The following is a 22,970-nucleotide window of genomic DNA, read 5'->3' on the forward strand; positions in this document are numbered from 1 at the left end:
GGAGGGGAGAGGCACAGCTGGGTGGGACAGCCGGGATGGGAGGTGCCGCGGCTGGCAGGGCTGGGAGGGGTTGTGGAGCCTGGAGCCGGCTGGGAGTGGCTCCAAGAGTGGGGGAGGCGCAGCTGGACGTGGGGGAGCATCTGGGGCGATGCAGCCTGTCTAACGACGACGGGCCACGTCTAGGGCGAGGACGCCGATCTGGGGGAGGATGATAGCTGGACGTGGGAGGAGGGGGCCACAGCTGGGCCGCGCGGTGCATCTGGGCAGATGGGGACCGCAGATGAATATTGGTGACACTTTAGAGAATTGGCCATAAGTGAATGGGGCACACACCTGTACGTGAAGGGGCCATACTCGATGTGGGGAGGACTTCTGGATACGAGAGCATCTCTTGGAAGTAGGGGCACAGCTGCATGTGGCAACCACTGGGGGCCTCTTCTGGGAGAGAGGCAACAGCCGCCTAGTATCTGAGACACATCTGGGGAGGAGAAAGCCACAGGTGCATGAAGAATAAGATGGGATGAGCGATCCATTACTGGAGGTGCGGAGCACATCCTGAGATCGAGCATCTTTAGAAGGGCCGCGAGGGGGGGGGAGGTCGCAGCTGGATGTGGGTTACAGCCCTCGTATAGGCGCATGAAAGAGGGCGTTCTAGATGACCGGAGGCTCCAGAGGTTACCGCCAAGTGCAGAAGGCACATCCGGAAGGGGAGGGAATCCTACCTGGAAGCTGGGAACACATTCGGGAAGGGGTCCACGACTGAGTTTTAAGAGTCATATTTTGGGAGAGGGACCGCAACTGTACTAGGGATCACGTGTGTCTATGGAGGAGACCAGAACTGGAGTTAAAAGATCAGCCTGGCAGGTTCCAACTGTCCCAGGAATATAGCTGGGCGTGGGAGGAGGCCAAAGATGGGCTGGAGGTTAACGGGTACACCCCGCTCCCCGCCCCCGCCCCCTGCCCCACCTGTAGAGAGGCGTCAGCTCTGAAGAGGCAGGCGGAGACTGGAGCAAGCGGGAGACCTCCTCGGGAGAGGATGGATCTGATATCCAGGTGTCCTCCCCACCCCTCCCACCCAGGCGCCCCAGGATGGAGCCTCCACCAGGCACAGCGGCGGGGCAGGAGGAGCAGGAGCTGCGGGAGAGGGCCTTCTTCTCGTGGGCCGAGTTCAGTCGCTTCTTCGATGCGTGGTGCCAGCAGCGACTGGCACTCTTCTTCGTCAAGAGCTCCATGCACCTGGCGCGCTGCCGCTGGGCCAGCGCGCCCCCGCTCTACACGCTCATCGACGTGCTCAAGTACAGCTACGTGCGGCTGGTGTGCAAGGACGTGCGCGCGCCCAGCCGGCCCGCCGTGGGGTGCGTGAGCCGGGCTGGGGGCTGGCGGGGGGTGGTGTGCGTCCCGTGGGAGGGAGAAGCAGCGAGCCCGCACCCGGGAGACAGGGAGGGCAGAGATGTCAACTGAAACCGCTAAACCTTGAAGAGAGACTAAAGGGTCAAGGCTCAGACTAAAAACTGAGACAGAGGCAGTTTGCTGGAGGGATGGAGAGCCACTTGCAAAGTGCGGCCTCCACTTAGAGATTTTATAAGAGACCCGTGGAGAGGCACAGAGCGAGACAGACACACACACCCAAGAGACATTAAAAAAGAAAATTCCAAAAACATGGAGACATGGCGCCAAAAACACCAGCCAGCCAGAAAAACAGGTGAGAGCCCAGATTTAGGACACCTATGAAGAGGCTAGCTGCAGAGAAAGCCATAGGACAAAAATAGCCCGCCCCCCCCCCCCCAAAACAAAACAAAACAAAACAAAAAATCATTGCATTCAGTAAATCCAAGGCCAGGTCCCCTGCCAGGAACTAGGGATATTTCACTTGGGAGTTGGGGTGGGGGTTAGCAAGACAGACAAATTCCCAGCCCTTCTGCTTTCAGAAGGGACAGAAGAGTGACATGATATGAACAAGCTCACAGATAACAGTTCCCTCTAACTGTAATGCTTCAGAGGGCTTGAGGAATCCAAGAGGGCTAGGAGACACAACCAAGTGGCCAGGGGTATTTTAACTTACCCTAGTTTTAAACCCTGCACATTCTCCATACAATGTTGGGTTTCCAGCTTCCCTTGCAACTCAGGAGGAGGCTGAGACATTGTTCCCATGTGGCAGGCAGCCACCCCAATCAGAGGGGGCTTTGGCACTCAGGTTTGCCGCAGACCCCACCACTCTCTGCCACCTCCTCCTTGGCCACTTCCTTTGTCTGTCTGGCCCTTGTCCGTGTATGAGTTGGAGACCCTTGGTTGGGGAGCCAGGGACAGAGGCGTTTGCTGAAGAACACAGGCTCTGCCTATAGGCTGCTTGAGACCGGCTCCACCACTTCCTGGGTGGGTCTCTTTGGGCTGCGAACTTCACATCTCCAAGCCTCAGTTTTCTCATCTATGGAAAGGGCTGTTGTAAGGTTACTGTGAGCAGGAAGGCAGCTTTCCAGCGCCTGGAACACGGGGCAGCTCAATACATAAGAACTCTTACAGGAGTCGCATGCACAGAGCAGGAAGCTGGCAGCCTGGGCCACCACAGCTCTGCTGCTCATCAGCCCATGACGCTGAGCTCGTGACATCCCCTTTCTGGGCCTCAGTTACCTCCCTGGGAAAATGGGAGAAGTAATATATTAATGGGCTTCCCAGTTGGCTCAGTGGTAAAGAATCCACCTGCAATGCAAGAGATACAGGAGACGCTGGTTCAAGCCCTGGGTCAGGAAGATCCCCTGGAGGAGAGCAGGGCAACCCACTCCAGTATTCTTGCCTGGAGAATCCCTTGGGCAGAGGACCCTGGAGGGCTAGAGTCCATAGGGTCACAAAGAGTCGAAGATGATTGGGGCAACTTGGCACGCATACATACACACACGATAGTATCGATCAGTAGGTTTTGTGAGGATTCAATGAGTGGATAGATTGAGATCATTCAAAAGGGGGCCCAGGTGATTGCTTAGTAACTACAGTTCAGAGTTCATTAAGCATTTCTTGTGAGGATTACAATTCTCAGTAGCTTACCCACTGCTTATTCTAGACACAGACTTGGAGAGCTAGAAGTAGAACAGTCTCAAACACTCATTATCACCCAGGTACCTGGAACATGAGAGCTTGTGGGGAGCTCAGGCCCAATCTGGAATCTCTTCTTGTTTTTGCTTTTTCTCCTTGTTAACAGAACCCAATTCAAAACAACAGACACTTACTGACCCCCTACCGTATTCATGCTCTTCATAGGGCGTGTGGAACCCAGAGAGCTGATGTCTGCCCTTGAGCAGCTCAGGAATCTAATGGAGGAGACAAAGGCCACCACCCCTCAAAGATGGCCCAAAGTAATGAAAAAGACGGGCTTCCCTAGTGGCTCAGTGGTGAAAAATCTGCCTGCCAGTGCCGAGATTCAGGTTCCATCCCTGGGTCAGGAAGATCCCCTGGGGAAGGAAATGGCAACCCACTCTAGTATTCTTGCCTGAGAATCCCATGGACAGAGGAGCCTGACAGGCTACAGTCCACAGGATCGCAAAAGAGTTGGACATGACTTAGCGACCAAACAAAATGCCACAACAACAACAAAACAAAACAAAAAAAGAGAAAGATGGAAGAGGATAAAAGAGGAATGATCAGCTCTACTGATCATCTACCCTGGGAAGATGTGGTAGATCTGGGTAGATCTGGAAGGCTTCCTGGAAGAGGTGACCATAGGTGGTATTTTCTCTATATGTTTGTGTTATGTATGTATTTGACTTAACAAACACATGGCACATACTACATGCAGGCACTGTCCCTCTACACATTTCAGAGGGACCCAGGGGGCAGGAGGGATGGGAGGGAGTGACAGGCCAGCAAGGGGGCGAGGACCATGCCTTGGGCTGGGCCTGGTGACTGGGTGGACAGTGGGATGGTCCCGGGATGCAGAGCCTGGGACTGGAGGTGATTGATGAACTGGTGGCTGAGGACGTGGGGGCCCATCATTTCTGAGCCCCTGTATTCCCTCCACCTGCTCAGGCGGGGCCTCTCCAGTGTCACAGGCCAGGGACTAAGGACAGAGTCGGGAATGAGTTCATGAGAAAGGCCAGGAGACATGGCTGGAATGGTGTCAGGCCTAGACCCACAGGGCTGAGTCCAAGAGCTGGGACGTCATCCTGGTGCTCCCTGGGGCTGTGAGCAGGGTCAGCTCGAGGGGTAGGAAGACCCTCTGGGGCCTGACAGGGGATGGACTAGAGGCGGGAAACCAGAGGCCAGAGAGGCAGCTGGGGCTGAGGGGCCAGGGTACACAGAGAAGGGCCATCTTTCTAGCCCATCCTTTCCTGGAGGTTGCACAGTGACCCCCAAATCGCCACTGGTGTATCTCCCCCACTTTTCCCAGCTGTCACAGCACTCCCCTCTTTAGAACTCCCAACTTTTCCCAACACACACCAGCCTTTGAAAACACAAACATCTTGAGAACCTGAAAGATCCAGAAGAATCGTGTGAGTGGAGTGCAGAACACAGCGGCGGTACTTTTTTTTGATGGCAAGACTTGTAGGATCTTAGTTCCCCAACCAGGGGTGGAACCTGCACCCTGGGCAGCAAAAGTGCAGAGTCCTAACCACTGGACCACCAGGGAAGTCCTAGGAAGGGTACTTTTAGAAGAAAACAAGATGTTTGAAAACAGCAGCTACTTTTTAATGAACTGTTTATTAGATGTCAGCCCCCTTTCTCACCATGGATTTTAATCATCTCACTGAATCGTCTCAACGACCCTGCAAGGTGAGTATTATTATTAGCCCCTATTTCCAGATGAGAAAACTGAGGCACAGAGAGGTTAAAAAGACTTTCCCAAAATAACACAGCTGCTAAGAGGGAAAACCAGAATTTAGACCCACACAATTTGACCACAAAACCCAGGCTTTTAATTACCATCCTATCTCCCTCTCATCTTTATTTCAATCATGGATCACTTTAATGTGAGAGTTAAATGTGCTAACATCCTAAGGATATTTTGGTCCTAGGTACCATGCATTTGTTCATTTCATCAAGAGGTGTGTATTGAGCATCTACTATATGCAGGGTGTATGTGTCTTAGGTGCTGTGATTTCAGTGGGGAGCATTCATTGCAGATGTGCATCAATCAAATCATCACGCCAGTATTGTGATGGAATCTGCCCAGAGATGGTCAGGGAGGGCTTCCTGGAGGAGGTGGTGCTGGCTCTGAGTTGTGAAGGATGAGTAGGAGTTATCTAGATGAAAAGAAGGGAGAAGGATGTTACAGGGAAGAGGGAAAGAACTTATGGTAGGTTGGTTGCAATTGAAATAGGGGGAAAAAATGAATGGTTTGCAGAGTTTAGAAGGTGTGATAGGCAGGACTTGTGGTGGGTGATTTCAGTGGGATGAGTAATAAGTGGTGTACCTGGGGTTCAGACAGTGGCATATAGTCATTCACTCATATATTTACTGAGCACCTCCCAGGGGCCGGAGCTGTTCTAGGTGTTGAGGATCCAGCAGTAGACAAAACAGGCTAAAATTCCTGCCCATGTGGAGCTGACAGTGAGAGGGGCTCGTGGTATTGTTCCCCCAGTTAGATGGAGAGAAGGGGCATGTGGAGGCTGCCATAGACCATTGTGTGACATACTGGGACCCCATAGAGGGCACATGCCGTTCTCTGGTACGTCCATTCTTCTGGATGCATGGCTTCCCCTGGAGTTGGGGCTTGTTCTAGGGGCTGAAACACCCAGGCCCAAAGAGGTCAGACCAGAGAGAAAACCCATGAATTTTTCTAGACAAATATACTGGGTAGAACCCCATGAACTTGTCATTTGGTTAGATCAGAAATGGCTGCATGTTGGAAATTCTCTTGAGCTTCATCTGATACCATCGTGCGGCTCCACTATGCTGTGCTTAGTCAGTCAGTCGTGTCTGACTCTTTGTGACCCCATGGACTGTAGCCCACCAGACTCCTCTGTCCATGGGGATTCTCCAGGCAAGACTACTGGAATGGGTTGCCATGCCCTCCTCCAGAGGATCTTCCCAATCCAGGAATCGAACCCAGGTCTCCCACATTTTAGGCAGATTCTTCACCATCTGAGCCCCATCAGGGCAGCTTCACATTAATATTTTATTTAGAACAATTTGTACACTGAAGATTTTTCTAAATTTGCATTCTTTCTGTTACTTTAAGCAAAAAGTCTCAAATGCTTTTTGTGGATTTTTAAAATCTGTTAAACTCTTGGGTTTTACTTTGTGCATAGAGGGGAAAAAAAGAACTGTCTCTGATTTAGCAGAGACAATTCCAAGTATTTAGACTGGAGGTTTCTCGGTTGGATCCTGAGAAGGATCACCCTCCTCCAGGACTGTTTAGAAAGAATGTGGGAGCATTTAGGAGCTGGGGTGTGCTACTGGCATTTACCACCCGGGAGCCTTCTTAACTCTACCAGACCCCAGATGGTCTGTGTTAGAAGGGTTGGCAGACTAGGAGCCCTGGGGCCAAATGCAACCTGCAGCTCATCATTGTAAATAAAGTTTTATTGACACACAGACACACCCATTCAGTTACATATCAACCATGGCTGTGTCTATGGTATAGCAACAGGACCTGTAAATTTGCTGACCCCTGCTCTATAAATGTGAAATCTACCAAAAAATGCCAATCTCACCTCCCCGTGGAGAAACACAGTCCCCCTTTTGGACAACAGATGTCAATTTAAACATTATCAGAGAAATGTATACTCTGATTTTTTCTCTTTTTTTGTACTCTGATTTTCTTTTCCCTTATTCTCTTTTTCACCATGCTGGATGTCATTCCCTAAGTTGATGCCAGGTGATGGGCCATGCCCTGCAGTTTGAAAACTACTGTCTGAGACAGGCTTTTGCTCACGCACATAGAGATGTATAAGGGCGTGTTAGCTCACGTGTTGTCTGTAAGAAGGGAGAACTGGAGACAACCTAATAGTTGGCATAGTTGTGGACTGGAATATTAGGCAGCAAACAATGAAACAGAAAGTCCTGGAGGGCTAACGAGTGAAAAAGCAAGCTACAAAAGGTTATATAGAGTGTGATGTTTGTATTAGTTTCTAGTTGCTGCTGCAACGAATTACCACAAACACCGTGGCTTACCACACACATCATACAGATGTGTGATCTTACGCTGCTGAAGGTCAGAAGCCCAGCACGGGTCTCAGTGAGTTCAATCAAGTTGTCTGCAGGGTTGTGCTTCTTCGGGAGGCTGCAGGGGAGAATCTGTTTCGTTGCCTTTTCCAGCTTCTAGAGCCCACCCCCATTCCTTGGTTTGCAGCCTCTTCCTCCATTTTCAAAGCCAACAGCGTAGCATCTTTCAATCTGTCTCTGACTTTGATGCTCCTCTTACCTTTTTCCCCTTATTTAAGGACCCCTGTGATTCCACTGGGCCCGTCTGGATAACCTAGTATCATCTCCTCACCTCAAATCCGAATTTAATCGTATTGGCAAAGTCTGTTTGCCCTGTACGATAACATCTGCTCGGCTCCTTCAACTATGACTATCCTTGTGTGCATGCATGCGTGCAAAGTTGCTTCAGTCGTGTCTGACTCCTTGCGACCCTATGGACCATAGCCCACCAGGCTCCTCTGTCCATGGGATTTCCCAGGCAAGAATACTGGAGTGGGTTGCCATTTCCTTCTCCAGGGGATCTTCCCGACCCAGGGATCAAACCCATGTGTCCTGCATTGCAGGCAGATTCTTTGTCACTGAGCCAACAGGGAAGCCCATATTATATATAGAAGTGTGTATATTTTAATCCCAAACTTCTAATTTATCCCACCCCCTTCCTCCTTTGGTAACCATAAGTTTGTTTTATATGTCTTTGTTTTGTAAGTTTATTTGTGTCATTTTTTCAGTTCCATGTATAAGTAGTATCGTATATTTGTCTTTGACTTAATGTCACTTAGTATGGTAGTCTCTAAGTACATTCATATTGTTGCAGATGGCATTATTTTATTTTTATGGCTGAGTAATAGTCTACCATATCTGTGTCTACATCTGTATATAATACAGATATCTCACCGTAAGGCTTTGTGTTCCTTTGATACCTCATCAGTTTGAGCACCTTTTCATGTATACAAAATTTTGAAACCTTGTAAACATCATTTCCATTGCTTATGAATACATAAAAACACATGTGGGAATGGTCAGTACCCCCTTTTGGGAGTGGCTACCTCTGGGGACAGAAGGAGGGAGGGGATTTAGTTGGGATAGAGTTCACAGAAGGCCTCAGCTTGCAGTGTTGTTATTGCTAAGTCAGAAGCGGATACAGGAGTATATGAAATGTTTTATTTCTTCAAATTGATTAAGGTAAGTATGATAAACCATGCATTCACTTTTAATAGAGCTGGGGGTGGTGGATACAGAATTCTAGCACACATACAGCCCTCCCCCATGTTCCAGACACGGTTTTCCAGTACTTTCCAGGTAGCAACTCTTAATCCTCACAACAACCCTATGAAGAATGTATGATGATTGTTACCTCCCTTTTAAGAGGAAACTGAGGCCCAGAGACCTGAAGCAACCTGCCCAAGGTCACACAGCCAGCATATTCTTAAGGCCCTCTACTCTTCTCTATGCTCAAAACAATTCTTTTTAAAACAATTTTACTGAGAGTTGATTAATAATGTTGTGTTAGTTTTAGGTGTGCAGCAAAGCGATTCAGTTAAGACATATATTCTTTTTAGATTCGTTTCCATTGTGGGTTATGACAGGGTATTGAGTATAGGTCCCTGCACATACAGTAGGTCCTTGTTGGTTATCTAGTTTCTATATAGTAGTGTGTTTATTTTATTTTAATCGTGTGTATGTTTTAATCCGGAACTCATAATGAATGGATCCCTCCCCCACCTTGAAACAATTCTTAATGTTAAAACCTAAGAATAAAGGAGAGAGAGAGAAGGCAGAAGAGGGCGGGCAGTGGGGCGATGTGACTGGCGGCCGTGATCCTTCCTTCCGCAGGCCCCCCCAGCCTGGCTGCCCGGCCTTCATCATCGTCAAGCTGAGTCCGCTGCGGGACCGCCTCGTGGTGACGGAGTGCCAGCTGACCCACTCACACCCGGCCTGCCCGCTCGAGTTCGCCTACTACTTCCGCCCGGGCCACCTGCTGGCCAACGCCTGCCTACCTGTTCGCACCACCAACAAGATCTCCAAGCAGTTCGTGGCCCCGGCTGACGTGCGCCGCCTGCTCTCCTACTGCAAGGGCCGCGACCACGGCGTCCTGGACGCCCTGCACGTGCTCGAAGGGCTCTTCCGCACCGACCCCGAGGCCAAGGTGGGGTCTCGTGAGAGGCAGGCGGGGAACGGGGGTACGGGGGAGAGCCATGCCCAAGTCTCGCAGGCCTTTCATTTCATCCATCCATCCATCCTCCCATTCATCATTCTCGCCTTTCATTCATTCCTTTCCACATTCATTCAGCACTTATGGAGGCATGGGATGGGGGTGAGAGGCGGCCGCCAGCAAGACACACACAGTCCCTCAGAGAACTCATCCTCTAGGGCCGCGCCCTGCAGTAGAACTTTCTGCCGGGATGGGAATGCCTTATGATCCCACGCCGCCCACTATGTTAGCTCCGCAACCACATGTGGTTGTTGGGTGCTTGTCATGTGGCCAGTCGGACTGAGGAACCCAATTTTTAAATATTACTTCGTTTTCACAAATTGAAATTTAAATAGCCACCTGTGGTGATTGGCTACTACTAGCGTGCAGTGGTCGCGGGAGAAACCACAGACAGGCATGTCCAAATGTGGTATCAGGTCAATAGAATTGGGGCTAGGTAGAAAAGTATCCAGAGTGATGGATGGTGCTATTAAAAAAATTTTTTTAACTGAACTACACAAATATAAAATGCACAAATGATAAGTATGGAATTTGATGAGTATTCACAAAGTAAAAACACCCCGGTCAACCAGATCACATCTTAGTAGGGAGGGAATGCCATGATATAATGAGATGAATGGGGGTTGGAGGGGTAGGGGAAGAATCCTAAAGGAGAATAGGGCAAGACTGTGGACAGGGACCGTTGTAAGGGTGCTATTTTAATGTGAGTGGTCAGGGAAGGCCTCTATGAGGACATGATGGTGAAGCTGAGGAGACAGACTGGAGGGAGGGGACACCCCCCCCCCTCCCCAATCATTTTGTCTTTGAAAGGAAATGGATTCCAGGCAGAGGGAAGAGTCATTGCAGAGGCTCTGAGGCTGGGGGGAGATCCAGGTGCTGGAAGAATGGTGAGAATACTGCTCCTCTGTGAGGAATCTTTCTGCTGGTTTGATCTGACTTCAGAGCCAGGGAGGACTTAAAGGGAAAGAAGGAAGGAAGGGAGGGAAGAAGAGAAGGAGGGAGGAGAGAAAATTGGTTTCTCCTTTCTCCTTCTGGCTGTGCTTTCATGCATGGAAGAGGTCCCGACTCAGGATAAAGATGAGGTGTGAACCTGTTACCAACTCCAAGCTCACTCTGCTTGCTGCATGAGAGGCCAATAAATCCAAGGGCCAAGGTGTTGAAGGAAGAAATATGCCTTTATGCAGAAAGCCAGCTGACCCAGAAGATGGCAGACTAACGTCTCAAAATAACCATCTTCTTGTTGCCGGGAGGAAGCCAGTTCTGACTCCATGTTGGAAACTGTTTCTTTGACTTGCTTTTATTATTATAATCATACTCAAGGGCTTGCCTGGGAGGACCCTGCCCCTCTGCTTGACTGTAAACTAAAGTCCCTTTGTTCATCTCCTGGAGAGATAGTTTGTCCTTGCCCCCCTGTGAATAGAAGAGAGTAACACACCCCTTCTGAAGATTGGACATTCCCTTGGAGATGTTTTGCAAGACTGAAGACCCTTTCACTTTACTTCCCCACTGCATCTCCCTCTCTGTTCTGCCTTTTGACTTTAGTTCCTCATTGCCTCTTTCTCTCTGATCTATAAAACAACCTGGTGTCCATACCCCAATAAGATGGTTATTTTGAGGTGCTAGCCTGCCATCTTCTAGGTCTGCCGGCTCCCCGATTAAAGTCTCTTCCTTGCCTCAACACCTCACCTCGTCTCTCGGATTCATTGGCCTATTGTGCAGCGAGCAGGGCGAGCTTGGACTCGGTAACATTCTCAGGGCCTGGATGCCAGGTTCTTTTATGGATAGGAGATGGAGGGAGGTGAGAAAACAAGTTAAAAAGACCATTTAATTCTTGAAAATACCTCCTAGAATGGCAAGTCTCAGGCAGGGGAATGTGTTAGTTTTTCTTTACAATCATTCATAGGTGTGTAGGGTCAGATTATCTCCCTGTGAGCTAAACAAAGGCACTTTAGCTTAAGGGTCAGACAGAGGGGGCAGGGTTCTCTGAGGCAGGCCATTATGTATGATTATAACAACAAAAACAGCATACACACACACACACACACACACAAAACACGAGGGTTAAAGCCATAGAAACAGCAAGGAGTCAAAATTAACCCTTCCCAGTAACAAACCCACTCTCTAGAATCAAGTCCAAGCACTCTTCCCATCTCCACCTCATGCCCAGTAACAAGCCCTCTTTCACACCCAGCCCCCTATCCACACATAATATTGATAATTTCACTAATGTTTATCAGGCACTTACTATGTTCCGGGCACTACCCTAAGTGCTTTATAAATGGTAATTTGTTTCAAATCTCACCAGCACACTACAAGGAAGGAGTCCACCATTCTCATTTTCATTTTGCAAATAAGGAAGCTGAAGCACAGAGAGGGCAAGTAACTGGCTGGAGGTCACACCGCTACTTAGCAACAGAGCTGGACTTCAGACCGACACAGTCTGGATCCAAGGACATGCTCTTTACCACTCTGTATATTCCTCAGTTTGAAAATGAGGTTCCTGCGCCTCCTTGTCAGTTCCAGCTCTTCCCTAGAAACACCCTGAGTAGGGTCACCCCTGCAAGCAGCAGCATGTTCATATTGGAAAAACTCCAAAGTCAGTGGATCATCCTTCTAGCTCCCAGTCTGGAGGCTGTCATGAAATCCAGCCTCAACTGAAGTTGGTCCTGGGTCTGTGACTTGCCCTGCCTTAATTTTTTTCAATTGAAGTATAGTTGATGTACAGTGTTGTGTTAGTTTCAAGTATACAGCAAAGTGATTCTGTTATGCATATACATGCATCTATTCTTTTTCCTTATCGGTTATCACAAAATGTTGAGTTTAGTTCCCTGTGCTATACTCAACTTTGGTGCTTATCTATTATATATAGTAATGTGTATATGTTCCTGGAGGAGAGCATGGCAACCCACTCCAGTATTCTTACCTGGAGAATCCCCATGGACAGAGGAGCCTGGTGGGCTACCGTCCATGGTGTCGCAGAGTCAGACACGACTGAGCGACTAAGCACAGCACAGCACGGTGTGTATATGTTCCTCCCAAGCTCTTAGTTCATCCCTCCCCCGCCCTTTCCCTTTGATAACCATAAATCTTTTCGTTTCTAAGTCTTTGAGTTTATGTCTGTTGTGTGAATAAGTTCGTTTGTATACTTTATTTCAGATTCCACATATAAGCATTATCATATATTTGTCTCTCTCTGTCTGGCTTACTTCACTTAGGATGATAATCTCTAGGTCCATCTGTGACGCTACAAATGGCGTTACTTCCTTCTTTTTCATGGCTGAGTAGTGTTCCAGTGTGTGTGTGTGTGTGTGTGCACGCTAAGTCGCTTTGTCGTGTCCGACTCTTTCCCATCCTATGGACTGTAGCCTTCCAGGCTCCTCTGTCCATGGGATTCTCCAGGCAAGTATACTGGAGTGGGTTGCTTTGGCCTCCTCCAGGGGATCTTCCCAACCCAGGGATTGAACCTGGGTATATTATGTCTACCTGCATCGGCAGGCAGGTTCTTTACCACTGGTGCCACCTGGGAACCCCATTACACACACACACACACACACACACACACATCTTCTTTGTCCATTCATCTTCTGTCCACGGACACTTAGGTTGCTTCCATGTCTTGCTCCTGTGAATAGTGCTGCTGTGAACTTGAAGTGCATATATCTCTTCAAATCAAGAGTTTTCTTTGGATATATGCCCAGGAGTGGGATTGCAGGATTATATGTCGACTTGCCTTAATACTTTTGAAAGAAATGAAGAAGTTCTAGAAAACCAAGACACAGACTAGTGAAAGGGCTCTTCCTTTTAAAAAAAAATTTAAATACTGGTGTTTTGAATATGTAAGACGGTCACATGGTCCTAAATTCAAGAGGTACGAAGGGTATGTAGTGACAAGTCCCCTTGACATATCCTGTCCCTCGGGGCTCCTCCTCAGAGGCTGCTGGAGTATTCAGTGGCTTATCCATCATTTGTATCTTTCTGTTTTATAGCCCAGCGCTGTCCCACAGAACTTTCTGTGATGCTAGAAATGATTTGTGTCTTGCTGTCCAGTAGGCTAGCTCATGTAGCTATTGAGTGCTTGAAATATGGCCAGTCTAACTGAGGAACTGAATTATTTTATTTTATTTGGCTGTGCTGTGCCGGATTTTTAAGTTGTGACTTGCAGGATCTTAGTTCCCCCACCAAGGAACCAATACATGCCCCGCTGGAGTGGAAGTGTGGAGTCTTAACCACTGGGCTGCCAGGGAAGTCCCTTGAATTCTTCACTGAATTACACGAACGGAAATTTCAGTAGCCCCATGTGGCTAGTGGCTTCTGAACAGAACGGCACAGCTCTCTGCACAGATAACATTTGCATGTGTTTCTTTTTAATCTTCTTTGCCCTCACCCCTCCCCCAGCAAGGCAGCGCATCACACCCACTTTTCTGCATCTTGCTTTGTATGCTGGGACCTGCCAGATGTTAGCATCTTTTGTTCTTCCCCTGGGGCCGCTCAAATCCCCCTGAGAAAACTCCAACCACTTGGCTGGCTGGAGGGTAAAAAAAGACAACCATAGGCTTATAGAGCCGTTTCACTGAGGGTATCCCAGAGCCCTATCTGAACCTGGAGCTGGTGCACCCCCTGGTCTCTCAGGGCTCAGTCTCAGCCTTTCTACCTCTTGTTGGCTCCCAAAGCGAATCTTTTCTGTGTCCTGTTTTTTACATCAAGCTAGTCATTCGGGGAGTGATATAGTAACAGCTAGAAATTTGCTTTTATGTGGACGTACACTAAAAACATGATATACATTCTAGCTGTACCATTTCCTGTCTGGGGAACATCCAGTAAGTTGTGAACACAAGTTATTAATACACAACCTCTTTGGACCTTGGTTTGTTCATCTGTAGAATGGAGATAATCAAAGATACTACTTGATAGGGTTTGGGGGCTTGGTTTAGGGTCTGGTGGCTCAGACCATAAAGAATCTGCCTGCAATGTGGGAGACCTGGGTTTGATCTCTGGATCAGGAAGATTCCCCTGGAGAAGGGAATGGCTGCCCACTCCAGTATTCTTGCCTGGAGAATCCCATGGACCAAGGAGCCTGGCAGGCTGCAGTCCATGAGGCCGCAGAGTCAAATATGAGTGAGCAACTAACACTTTCATAGGGTTTAGGGTTGTTGTTTTTGTAGGGGGTGTGTGTGTGTGTGTGTGTGTGTGTGTGTGTGTGTAAGGAACAGTGCCCAGAAAGTTGGAAGCTCTATATAATTTGGCTATTTAGCTATTATTTTTATTCCTTCATTTTTTGGGGGAGGTGGGGACAGTCTGGACACTGTCCACATGTTATTCTGTTATTCTGTACATGTGAAATAGGAGGCTGTGTGCCTGAATATAGGAAGATGTGTGGTGGGGAGTGTTAAGTGGTATGGTTTCCAATATTCACATCACCTTCTGATGTGGAATCTGGTCTACGGATGTTGCATCCCAGGGCCACCGATCTGTGGGTCTGAGACGGTACCCACGCTCATTCGCATCCTCCCAGCTGCTCCTCCCCCGGCCACTCCATCCCCGCTTGTGCCCCACCATCCACCATGCACCTCACCCTGGAAGCCTGGGAGGCAGGCCCGATCACTTCTGTGAAGGGTCTAATGGTCAGAAGCATGGACCCTGGGCCCAAAATGCCTGAGTTCAAATCCCAGCTCTGCTGCTTACTACCTGTGTGACCCCAGACAAGCAACTGAACTGCCCTGTGCCTCAGTTTCCCCATGTGAAAAATGGGATGGTAATAACAGGCCCTGATGTTCAGGATTGTTGTGGGGGTTGAAAGAGTTAATGCTGCAGAACTGTGGAGATAGTTTTTCCCAGCAGTTTGCATGTGTGTATTAAGTCGCTTCTCTTCAGTCATGTCTGACTCTTTGCCACCCCATGGACTGGTAGCCCGCCAGGCTTCACTATGGGATTCTCCAGGCAAGAATACTGGAGTGGGTTGCTGTGCCCCCCTCCAGGGGATCCTCTCAACCCAGGTATTGAACCGACGTCTCTTACATCTCCGGCATTGGCAGGCGGGTTCTTTACCTCTAGTGCCACCTGGGAAGCCCTTTGCTCTGTTTGCTTTTCTTGTATTCCTTTTCACAAGGAGAAAAAGATAAGAGGCTTACTTAATACAGTGGACACATGTAAGGTTGTTCTGGAGGGTTTTTTTAACCCATTATATCTATTAGTATTTTCTTTTCGTTTCTGTTTTGTAACAGAAGTATAGTTGATTTGCAATGCTGTGTTACTTTCTGCTGTACAGCAAAGTGATTCAGTTGTACATGCATATACGTTCTTTTTCCCATTATTTCCATTATGGTTTGTCACAGGATACTGAATAGTTTCCTGTGCTATTCAGTGCTGTGCTTAGTCACTCAGCATGTCTGACTCTTTGCGATCCCATGGACTGTAGCCCACCAGGCTCCTCTGTCCATGCGGATTCTCCAGGCAAGAATACTGGAGTGGGTTGCCATGCCCTCCTCCAGGGGATCTTCCCAACCCAGGGCTCTAACCCAGGTCTCCTGCATTGCCAGAGGATTCTTTACCGTCTGAGCCACCCAGGAAGCCCGTGCTATACAGTAGGACCTTGTCATTTATCCTTTTTTTTTCTTTTTTTGAGATGTAATTGACATATAACATTCTGTTAGTTTCAGGTATACAACATAAGGGTTTTTTTAATATTTACTTATTTTTATTTATTTACTTGGCTGTGTATGGTCTTAGCTATGGCATGCAAGATCTTCCTTGGGAACAATGACTCTCTAGTTGTGGCGCCCAGACTCCAGAGCGTGTCGGGCTCAGAAGTTACAGCGCTGGGCTTAGTTGCTCCAGGACATGTGGGATCTTAGTTCCCCAATCAGGGTTCTAACCCACATCCCCTGCATTGCAAGGTGGGTTCTTAACCCCTGGACCACCAGGGAAGTCCCCATAAGGGTTTTGATATTTGTATATATTGTGAAATGATCACCTCAGTAAGTCTAGTTAGCATCTGACAACTTTTATCTTTACATTGGTTTCTACACCAGCTCCATTGAATAAGACTTTTTGTGTTGATGGAAATGTCCCGTCGGCCCCAACCCACAGAGTAGACATTAACCGCGCCTGGCTGCTGAGCAGTGAAATATGACCAGTGTGACTGAGCAAGTGAATTTTTACATCTTTTTAAGTCTTCATTTAAATGTAAATTGCTACTGTATTGAACAGAGCTGTCCTAGATGGAAACATCTGCTAGGATAAATTAAATCATAAAGTAATGGTAGGTATAAAAATTAATGATGGTTGAAAAAGCTGATTGTGGTGCTGTGACTGGCTCAGTGGTAAGCCGACGAGGCTCTTCCATAAAATGTATCGAATGCCTCTACTCCTTAAGATGCTGAAAGTACAATTTTAGGGTGGGGGAGGCAATTTCCATGTTCTTTTTGGACTCTGCTAGGCTTTTCAGTGGAGAAGGCAATGGCACCCCACTCCAGTACTCTTGCCTGGAAAATCCCATGGACAGAGGAGCCTGGTGGGCTGCAGTCCATGGGGTCACAAAGAGTCAGACACGACTGAGCGACTTCACTTTCAGTTTTCACTTTCATGCATTGGAGAAGGAAATGGCAACCCACTCAGTGTTCTTGCCTGGAGAATCCCAGGGATGGGGGAGCCTGGTGGGCTGCCATCTGTGGGGTCGCACAGAGTCAGACACGACTGAGGCGACTTAGCAGCAGCAGCAGGCTTTTCGGAGAAGGCAATGGCACCCCACTCCAGAACTCTTGCCTGGAAAATCCCATGGATGGAGGAGCCTGGTAGGATGCAGTCCATGGGGTCGCTAAGAGTCAGGCACGACTGAGCGACTTCACTTTCACTTTTTACTTTCATGCATTGGAGAAGGAAATGGCAACCCACTCCAGTGTTCTTGCCTGGAGAATCCCAGGGACGGGGGAGCCTGGTGGGGCTGCCGTCTATGGGGTCGCACAGAGTCGGACACGACTGAAGCGACTTAGCAGCAGCAGCAGGCTTTATTTTTAATAGAATTTTTTTGTTGTTGTTACTGTTTTGGTGTTTGTTTTTGTTTTTTTCTTTTACTTTGAAAGTGGAGAGCTGTGCGTTGCTTTTTAACCCGTTTTGAGGGATGAGGTCAGATTATGGCAGAATAGTTTGTGGAGAGATCTATGCTTAAATTATATTCCAACCCTGATTCTTCAGCTGTGGGTCAGCTCTGCAGGGCCTGGCTGAAACAGCCTAGCTGCCTGCCTGGTAGAAGGGACCTAAGCTCATTGCCACTAATCTCCCTACCCCATTAAGTGACTTTCGTGCAAAAATAATGAGGCCAGAGTGGCTGAGGCCAAGGCAGACAAGAGGGACAGGAGATGAGGTCCAAGGGCCCGATCATCCAGCTGGATAGCTGTGGGGTGAACTCTGCATTTGACTTGAAGTGTGATCAGAATTCTGGGAAAGGTTTTCAAGCAGAGGAGGGGGTGATCTGATCTTGAAAATGCCCCCTGGCAGCTGTGTGGGGGACTGGGAGAGACAGGGAGCCCAGTGGAAGTGGCTACAGTAATACAGGTGGGAGATGGTGATGGATCTGACCAGTGGCCATAGGGGTGGGGAGATGGGGTCAGATCCTGGACTTATTTTGAAGGTTGCTGCTAGAATTTGGGGATGGGTCGAATTTTTCAAAACACATTTATTTGCTTGCGCCAGGTCTTCGTTGCAGCACGCAGAAGAATCTTTAGTTGCGGCATGTGAACTCTTAGTTGCAGCACGTGGGATCTAGTTCCCTGACCACGGATCGAACCCATGCCCCTTGCATTGGGAGCGAGGAGTCTTAGCCACTGGGCCCCCAGGGAAGTCCCTAGGGGGTGAACTGCATCTGGAGGGTGAAGAAACAGAGGAGCTAAGAGTCAGCCTTGAGTGCTGGGACTGAGCTATAAAGTGGATGGTGGATTCGAAACTAGGATTCAAAACCAGCATTCCCTGAACTTCCACTCCAGAGACAGTGGCAATCGCTACACACTCGCATTCATTCACTCACTCACTAGGGGTGTATTGAGCAGCGGCTCAGGCCAGGTGCCATTCAGAGCACCAAGGGCTGCAAAAGTGAAATGAAACAGTATCCTTGTGATGCTGACATCCTAGGGAGGGCAAACAGGCAGCAAATAAAAATGTAACACGCTTCAGGGGTAAGTGTGGAGAGAAGTGGCTGGAGAGAGATGGGTGTTGGCTTAGATGGGGTGTTCAGAGAAGACCTTTGTGAGCACCTGGTCTTTAAGCATGGATGATAGTTATGATAATAAGAAACACTTCAAGAGCACTTACTGGTTATTGAGTGAGTATTGTTGAATAATAGTGATATTATTTGTCAGTGCTGCATGCATGCATGCTCAGTTGCTAAGTCATGTCCGACTCTTTGCGACCCCATGGACTACTGGCCAGCCTCCTCTGTCCATGGGATTTCCCAGGAAAGAATACTGGAGTGAGTTGCCATTTCCTTCTCCAGTGGATCTTCCTGACTCAGAGATTGAACCTGGATCTTCTGCATTGGCAGGTGGATTCTTTACCACTGAGCCACCAAGGAAACCCATTTGTGCCCTGAGATGTTCTAAATACTTCCATTCATTTCATCTGCCCAGTCACACTCTCATCATCATCATTTTGCAAATGATAGAGGTCAGGGAAGTGGCCAGAAGCTGCACACAGCCAGGAAGTGGGGGCTCCAGGGTCTCAGCTCAGGCCATCTGGCTCCAGACGCTATGCTAAACCTGACCATCCATGCATGAAGGAATGACTCTTCATTTCCCAGAAGGGGGAATTGGGAAACGAGGAGGTTAAGGAGGAAGCTGAGGCACAGAGAGCCTGAGTCACAAGGTTAGGAAGTGGTGGTGCAGGGACTCAAAGCCAGGCAAACTGGCCCCACAGTCTATGCCCTTGAATTCTAGACCAGTGGCTCTCAGACTTGAGCGTGCATGGGAACCCCGGCTGCATGCATGCGTGCTCAGTCGCTTCAGTTGTGTCCGACTCTTTGTGACCCCATGGACTATAGCCCATCAGGCTCTTCTGTCCATGGGATTCTCCAGGCAAGAATACTAGAGTGGATTGCCATGCCCTCCTCCAGGGGATCTTCCCAACCCAGGGATCAAACCCGTGTGTCCTGCATTGCAGGCATATTCTTATACCACTGAGCCACCAGGGAAGCCCTGGAAACCCTGGGAGAGCTTGTCAAGACAGATTGCTGGGCCCCTCCCCCTGAACTTCTGACTCAACGGGGCTGCAGAGGGCCTGGGAATATGCATTTCTGTCAAAGAACCAATAGGTGATGCTGATGCTGCTGATCCAGGACTTACACTTTGAGAACCACTACCCTAGACTGCCTTTGAGTGTAGAAAGGAATGAATACCCAGTTTCTATTAGCGGGAACTGAGGTTCAGAGACGCTGTCTAGTGGGCAAAAACCACACAGCTCTTAGATGGTAATGCCAGAATCGCAAATCCAGGCAATCTGGCCTGCGTGCTCAGTGTCTCAATCGTGTCCGGTTCTGTGTGACCCCATGGACTGTAGCCCGCCAGGACCCTCTGTCCATGGAATTTGCCAGGCAAGAATACTGGAGTGGTTTGCCATTTCCTACTCCAGGGGCTCTTCCCCATCCAGGGATCGAACCCACATCTCCTGTGTTTCCTGCACTGGCAGGTGGATTCTTGACCACGGCTCCACCTGGGAAGCCCCCAATCTGGAGTCGGGTTTTAAACCATTCCCCTGCACTGCCTCCTGCTGGTCAAACGGATAAATGAATGAATGAATGGCTGGAGAGCATCACAGACTCAATGGACACGAATTTGAGCAAACTCCGGGAAATAGTGAAGGACAGGGAAGCCTGGAGTGCTACAGTCCATGGGGTCTCAAAGAATGGGGCACGACTTGGGGACTGAACAAGAACAGCAACAATGAATGAATGGATGGAGTCCCAGTTCCCGCCGAGGGGGGAATCGTGGGCAGGGCGACGACCCCTGAGCCTCTTGACAGCTCTCCCTGCCTCTCCTCCCGCGCCCGCAGGTGAAGCTGGTGTTCGTGGAGGACCAGGCGGTGGTGGAGACCGTGTTCTTCCTGACGTCACGCACCCGGGCGCTGTTGCGGCGCTTCCCACGCATGCTTCTGGTGGACCGGCTGCCGGGGCTGCAAGGCGCGCTGGATCTGCTGGCGGTGTTGTGCGTGGACGGCGCGGGCCGCGCGCGTCAGGCCGCGTGCTGCGTGGCGCGTCCGGGCACGCCGAGCCTGCTGCGCTTCGCGCTGGCCTCGTTGCTGCAGAGCGCGCCTGATGTCAAGGGCCGCGTGCGCTGCCTGACTGCCGGGCCTGAGGTGGCGGCGCAGCTGCCCGCCGTGCGCCAGCTCCTGCCCGGCGCGCGCGTCCAGATTTGCAGGGCGCAGGGCCTGGAGACACTCTTCAGCAAGGCGCAGGAGCTGGGCGGCGCGGGCCGCGAGGACCCGGGCCTGTGGCCCCGCCTGTGTCGCCTGGCGGGCGCGTCGTCCCCCGCTGCCTACGCCGAGGCCCTGGCCGAGCTGCGGGCCCACGGCCCGGCCGCCTTTGTCGATTACTTTGAGCGCAACTGGGCGCCACGCCGGGACATGTGGGTGCGCTTCCGCGCCTTCGAAGCCGCCCGCGACCTGGACGCGTGCGCCTTGGTGCGCGGCCACCGCCGGCGTTTGCTGCGCCGCCTGAGCCCCTCGCGCAGCGTGGCGCAGTGCCTACGCGATCTGGTGGCCATGCAGTGGGCCGACGCGGCTGGGGAGGCGGCGCCCGACATCTCCGACGACGCGGGCCCTTGGCTGGAGGGGGAGCCAGGGAGGGGAGCCCAGGTGGAAAACCAGAGGTTGAAGGGCCTAGAAACCAGAGACTGGGGAGGGGCGTGGAAGGAGGGAAGTTTTTGGAGAGAAGCCCAGGTGGAGAAGGAGTGGGCCCGAGGGCTGGAGACCAGAGACCGGGGAGGGGCTCAGGTGGAAAGTGAGAAGGGGAGAGGGTTGCAAATCCGAGACTGGAGAGGGGTCCAGTTGGAAAACCAGGTGAGAGAGCTAGAGGGGAGTGTCTGGAGAGGGTCCCAGTTGGAGAAGGAGCGCTTGAGAGCTCCCGAGATCCGAGACTGGAGGGGGGGCCCGTTGGAGGGTGAGAAAGATTGGGGGCTGGAAGGTTATATCTGGAGGGGGGCCCAGGTGGAGGACCAGAGGTTGAGAGGACTGGAAGGGTATACCTGGAGGCTGGCGCAGCTGGAGGATCGAAGGGTAAGGGTGCTGGAGACCGCAGACGGGAGGGGGACCCAGTTTGATTGCGAGAGAGCCAGGAGTCATGATGGGAGCTCCTGGAGGGGGCCCAAGTTGCACGATGAGCGGATAAGTGGCCTGAAAACCAGGGACTGGAAGGGGCTGCACTTGGAAGCCGAGAAGGAGAGGGGGCTGGAGGTCAGAAACTGGAGGGGGGTCCCTGTGGAGAAGGCCCTGGAACTGGTCCCCGAGAATGGAGACCCCAGGGGGCCCCAGTGGGGAGATGGGAGGCAGAGAGGGCCAGAGACTAGAGAAGGAGGAGCGAGGTTGGGTGTCAAAAGAAGAAGGGGCCTGGAGGATGTAGTTCTGATCCAGCTGGGGGACCCAAGGGGGGCAGGCCTGGAGAATGGAGATGGAGGGGGTGCCCTGGCTGGCAGCCCCAAGAGCAGAGGCAGGCAGGGCAGGGAGTGTGGGGACCCAGAAGGGGGCTGTCTAGGGCTGGGGGATGGAGTCACGTGCAGCGTTCCAGTGGGGACCGTGTCAGAGGGTGACCCAGAGCGGGCAGCGAGAAGGAGGAGGTACCAGGCCCCAGGGGAGAGCTCGCAGGAAGGAAGTGGAGGAGAAGGCCCAAGGGAACCAAAGAGGCCGTGCTTCCCCTCAGGGGACGAGGAGGTGGACTGGGAGCCGCTGGCCAAGTTCCGAGCAGCCTGCGGGCCAGAACTGGCAGAGCTGGTGGCGGAAGAGCTGGCCTTCGCCCGGCAGCACGGGACCCGCGGTTTCCACTGGACCGGGGCTGGCTTCGCCCTGCAGGACGGCGCTTCGGACTTCTTCCTGGACGGAGCGCTGACACGTTGCTCCTGCTCCATCCATGCGGCGCGCCGCCTGCCCTGCCGCCACGTGTTCGCCGCACGCCTCCTCACCGGGGCAGCCTTATTCCACATGGACCTGCTCAGGGATTGCTGGGGGAGGGCCCCTGAGCCCTGAGCCTGCCGGCCCCTGCCCGTGACCCTCCACGGTGGGAGCGGGAGGGTGGGGGCGGGAGGGCACGCTTCGATCCCAAAGATAACAGGGCTGAGGCCAAGAAGGCCACCCCATTCTGTCCCTGGCCACCTTCTGGGGTACCCAGGGGCCCCATCTTGGCAGCTGGCCTCTCTGGATCCGAGGGGGAGCCGACAGTGTGGTCTCTGAGGTCCCGTGGCAGATGGTGGTGGCCAAGGGATTCTCCTTCGGAGAGGAAAGTTGGGGTAAGAGAGTGTAGACAGGGTCAGGTCGGAACAGGAGAAGGAAGGGGGTAGAGTTGGGGGAGGGGAGGACACCAGGATGTGGGGAGAGCCTGGCAGGAGGAGGGAGAAAAGCAAAGGGGGATGAAGGAGAGGGGAGGGGAGACAGA

General features: G+C 50.9%; 1 protein-coding gene across 1 annotated transcript; it reads left to right on the forward strand.

Annotated features, from left to right (window-relative positions):
• Positions 1-1,071: 1,071 nt before the first annotated feature.
• ZSWIM9 (zinc finger SWIM-type containing 9) lies at positions 1,072-22,681 on the forward strand. The gene is made up of 3 exons (XM_055551279.1): positions 1,072-1,355; positions 8,968-9,280; positions 20,381-22,681. Exons 1-3 carry the CDS (start codon positions 1,090-1,092, stop codon positions 22,562-22,564), a joined length of 2,763 nt encoding a protein of 920 aa, XP_055407254.1. The 5' UTR covers positions 1,072-1,089; the 3' UTR covers positions 22,565-22,681.
• Positions 22,682-22,970: the final 289 nt, after the last annotated feature.

This window comes from Bubalus kerabau, chromosome 17 (genome assembly GCF_029407905.1).
Source record: "Bubalus kerabau isolate K-KA32 ecotype Philippines breed swamp buffalo chromosome 17, PCC_UOA_SB_1v2, whole genome shotgun sequence".
Taxonomy (NCBI): Eukaryota; Metazoa; Chordata; class Mammalia; order Artiodactyla; family Bovidae; genus Bubalus; species Bubalus kerabau.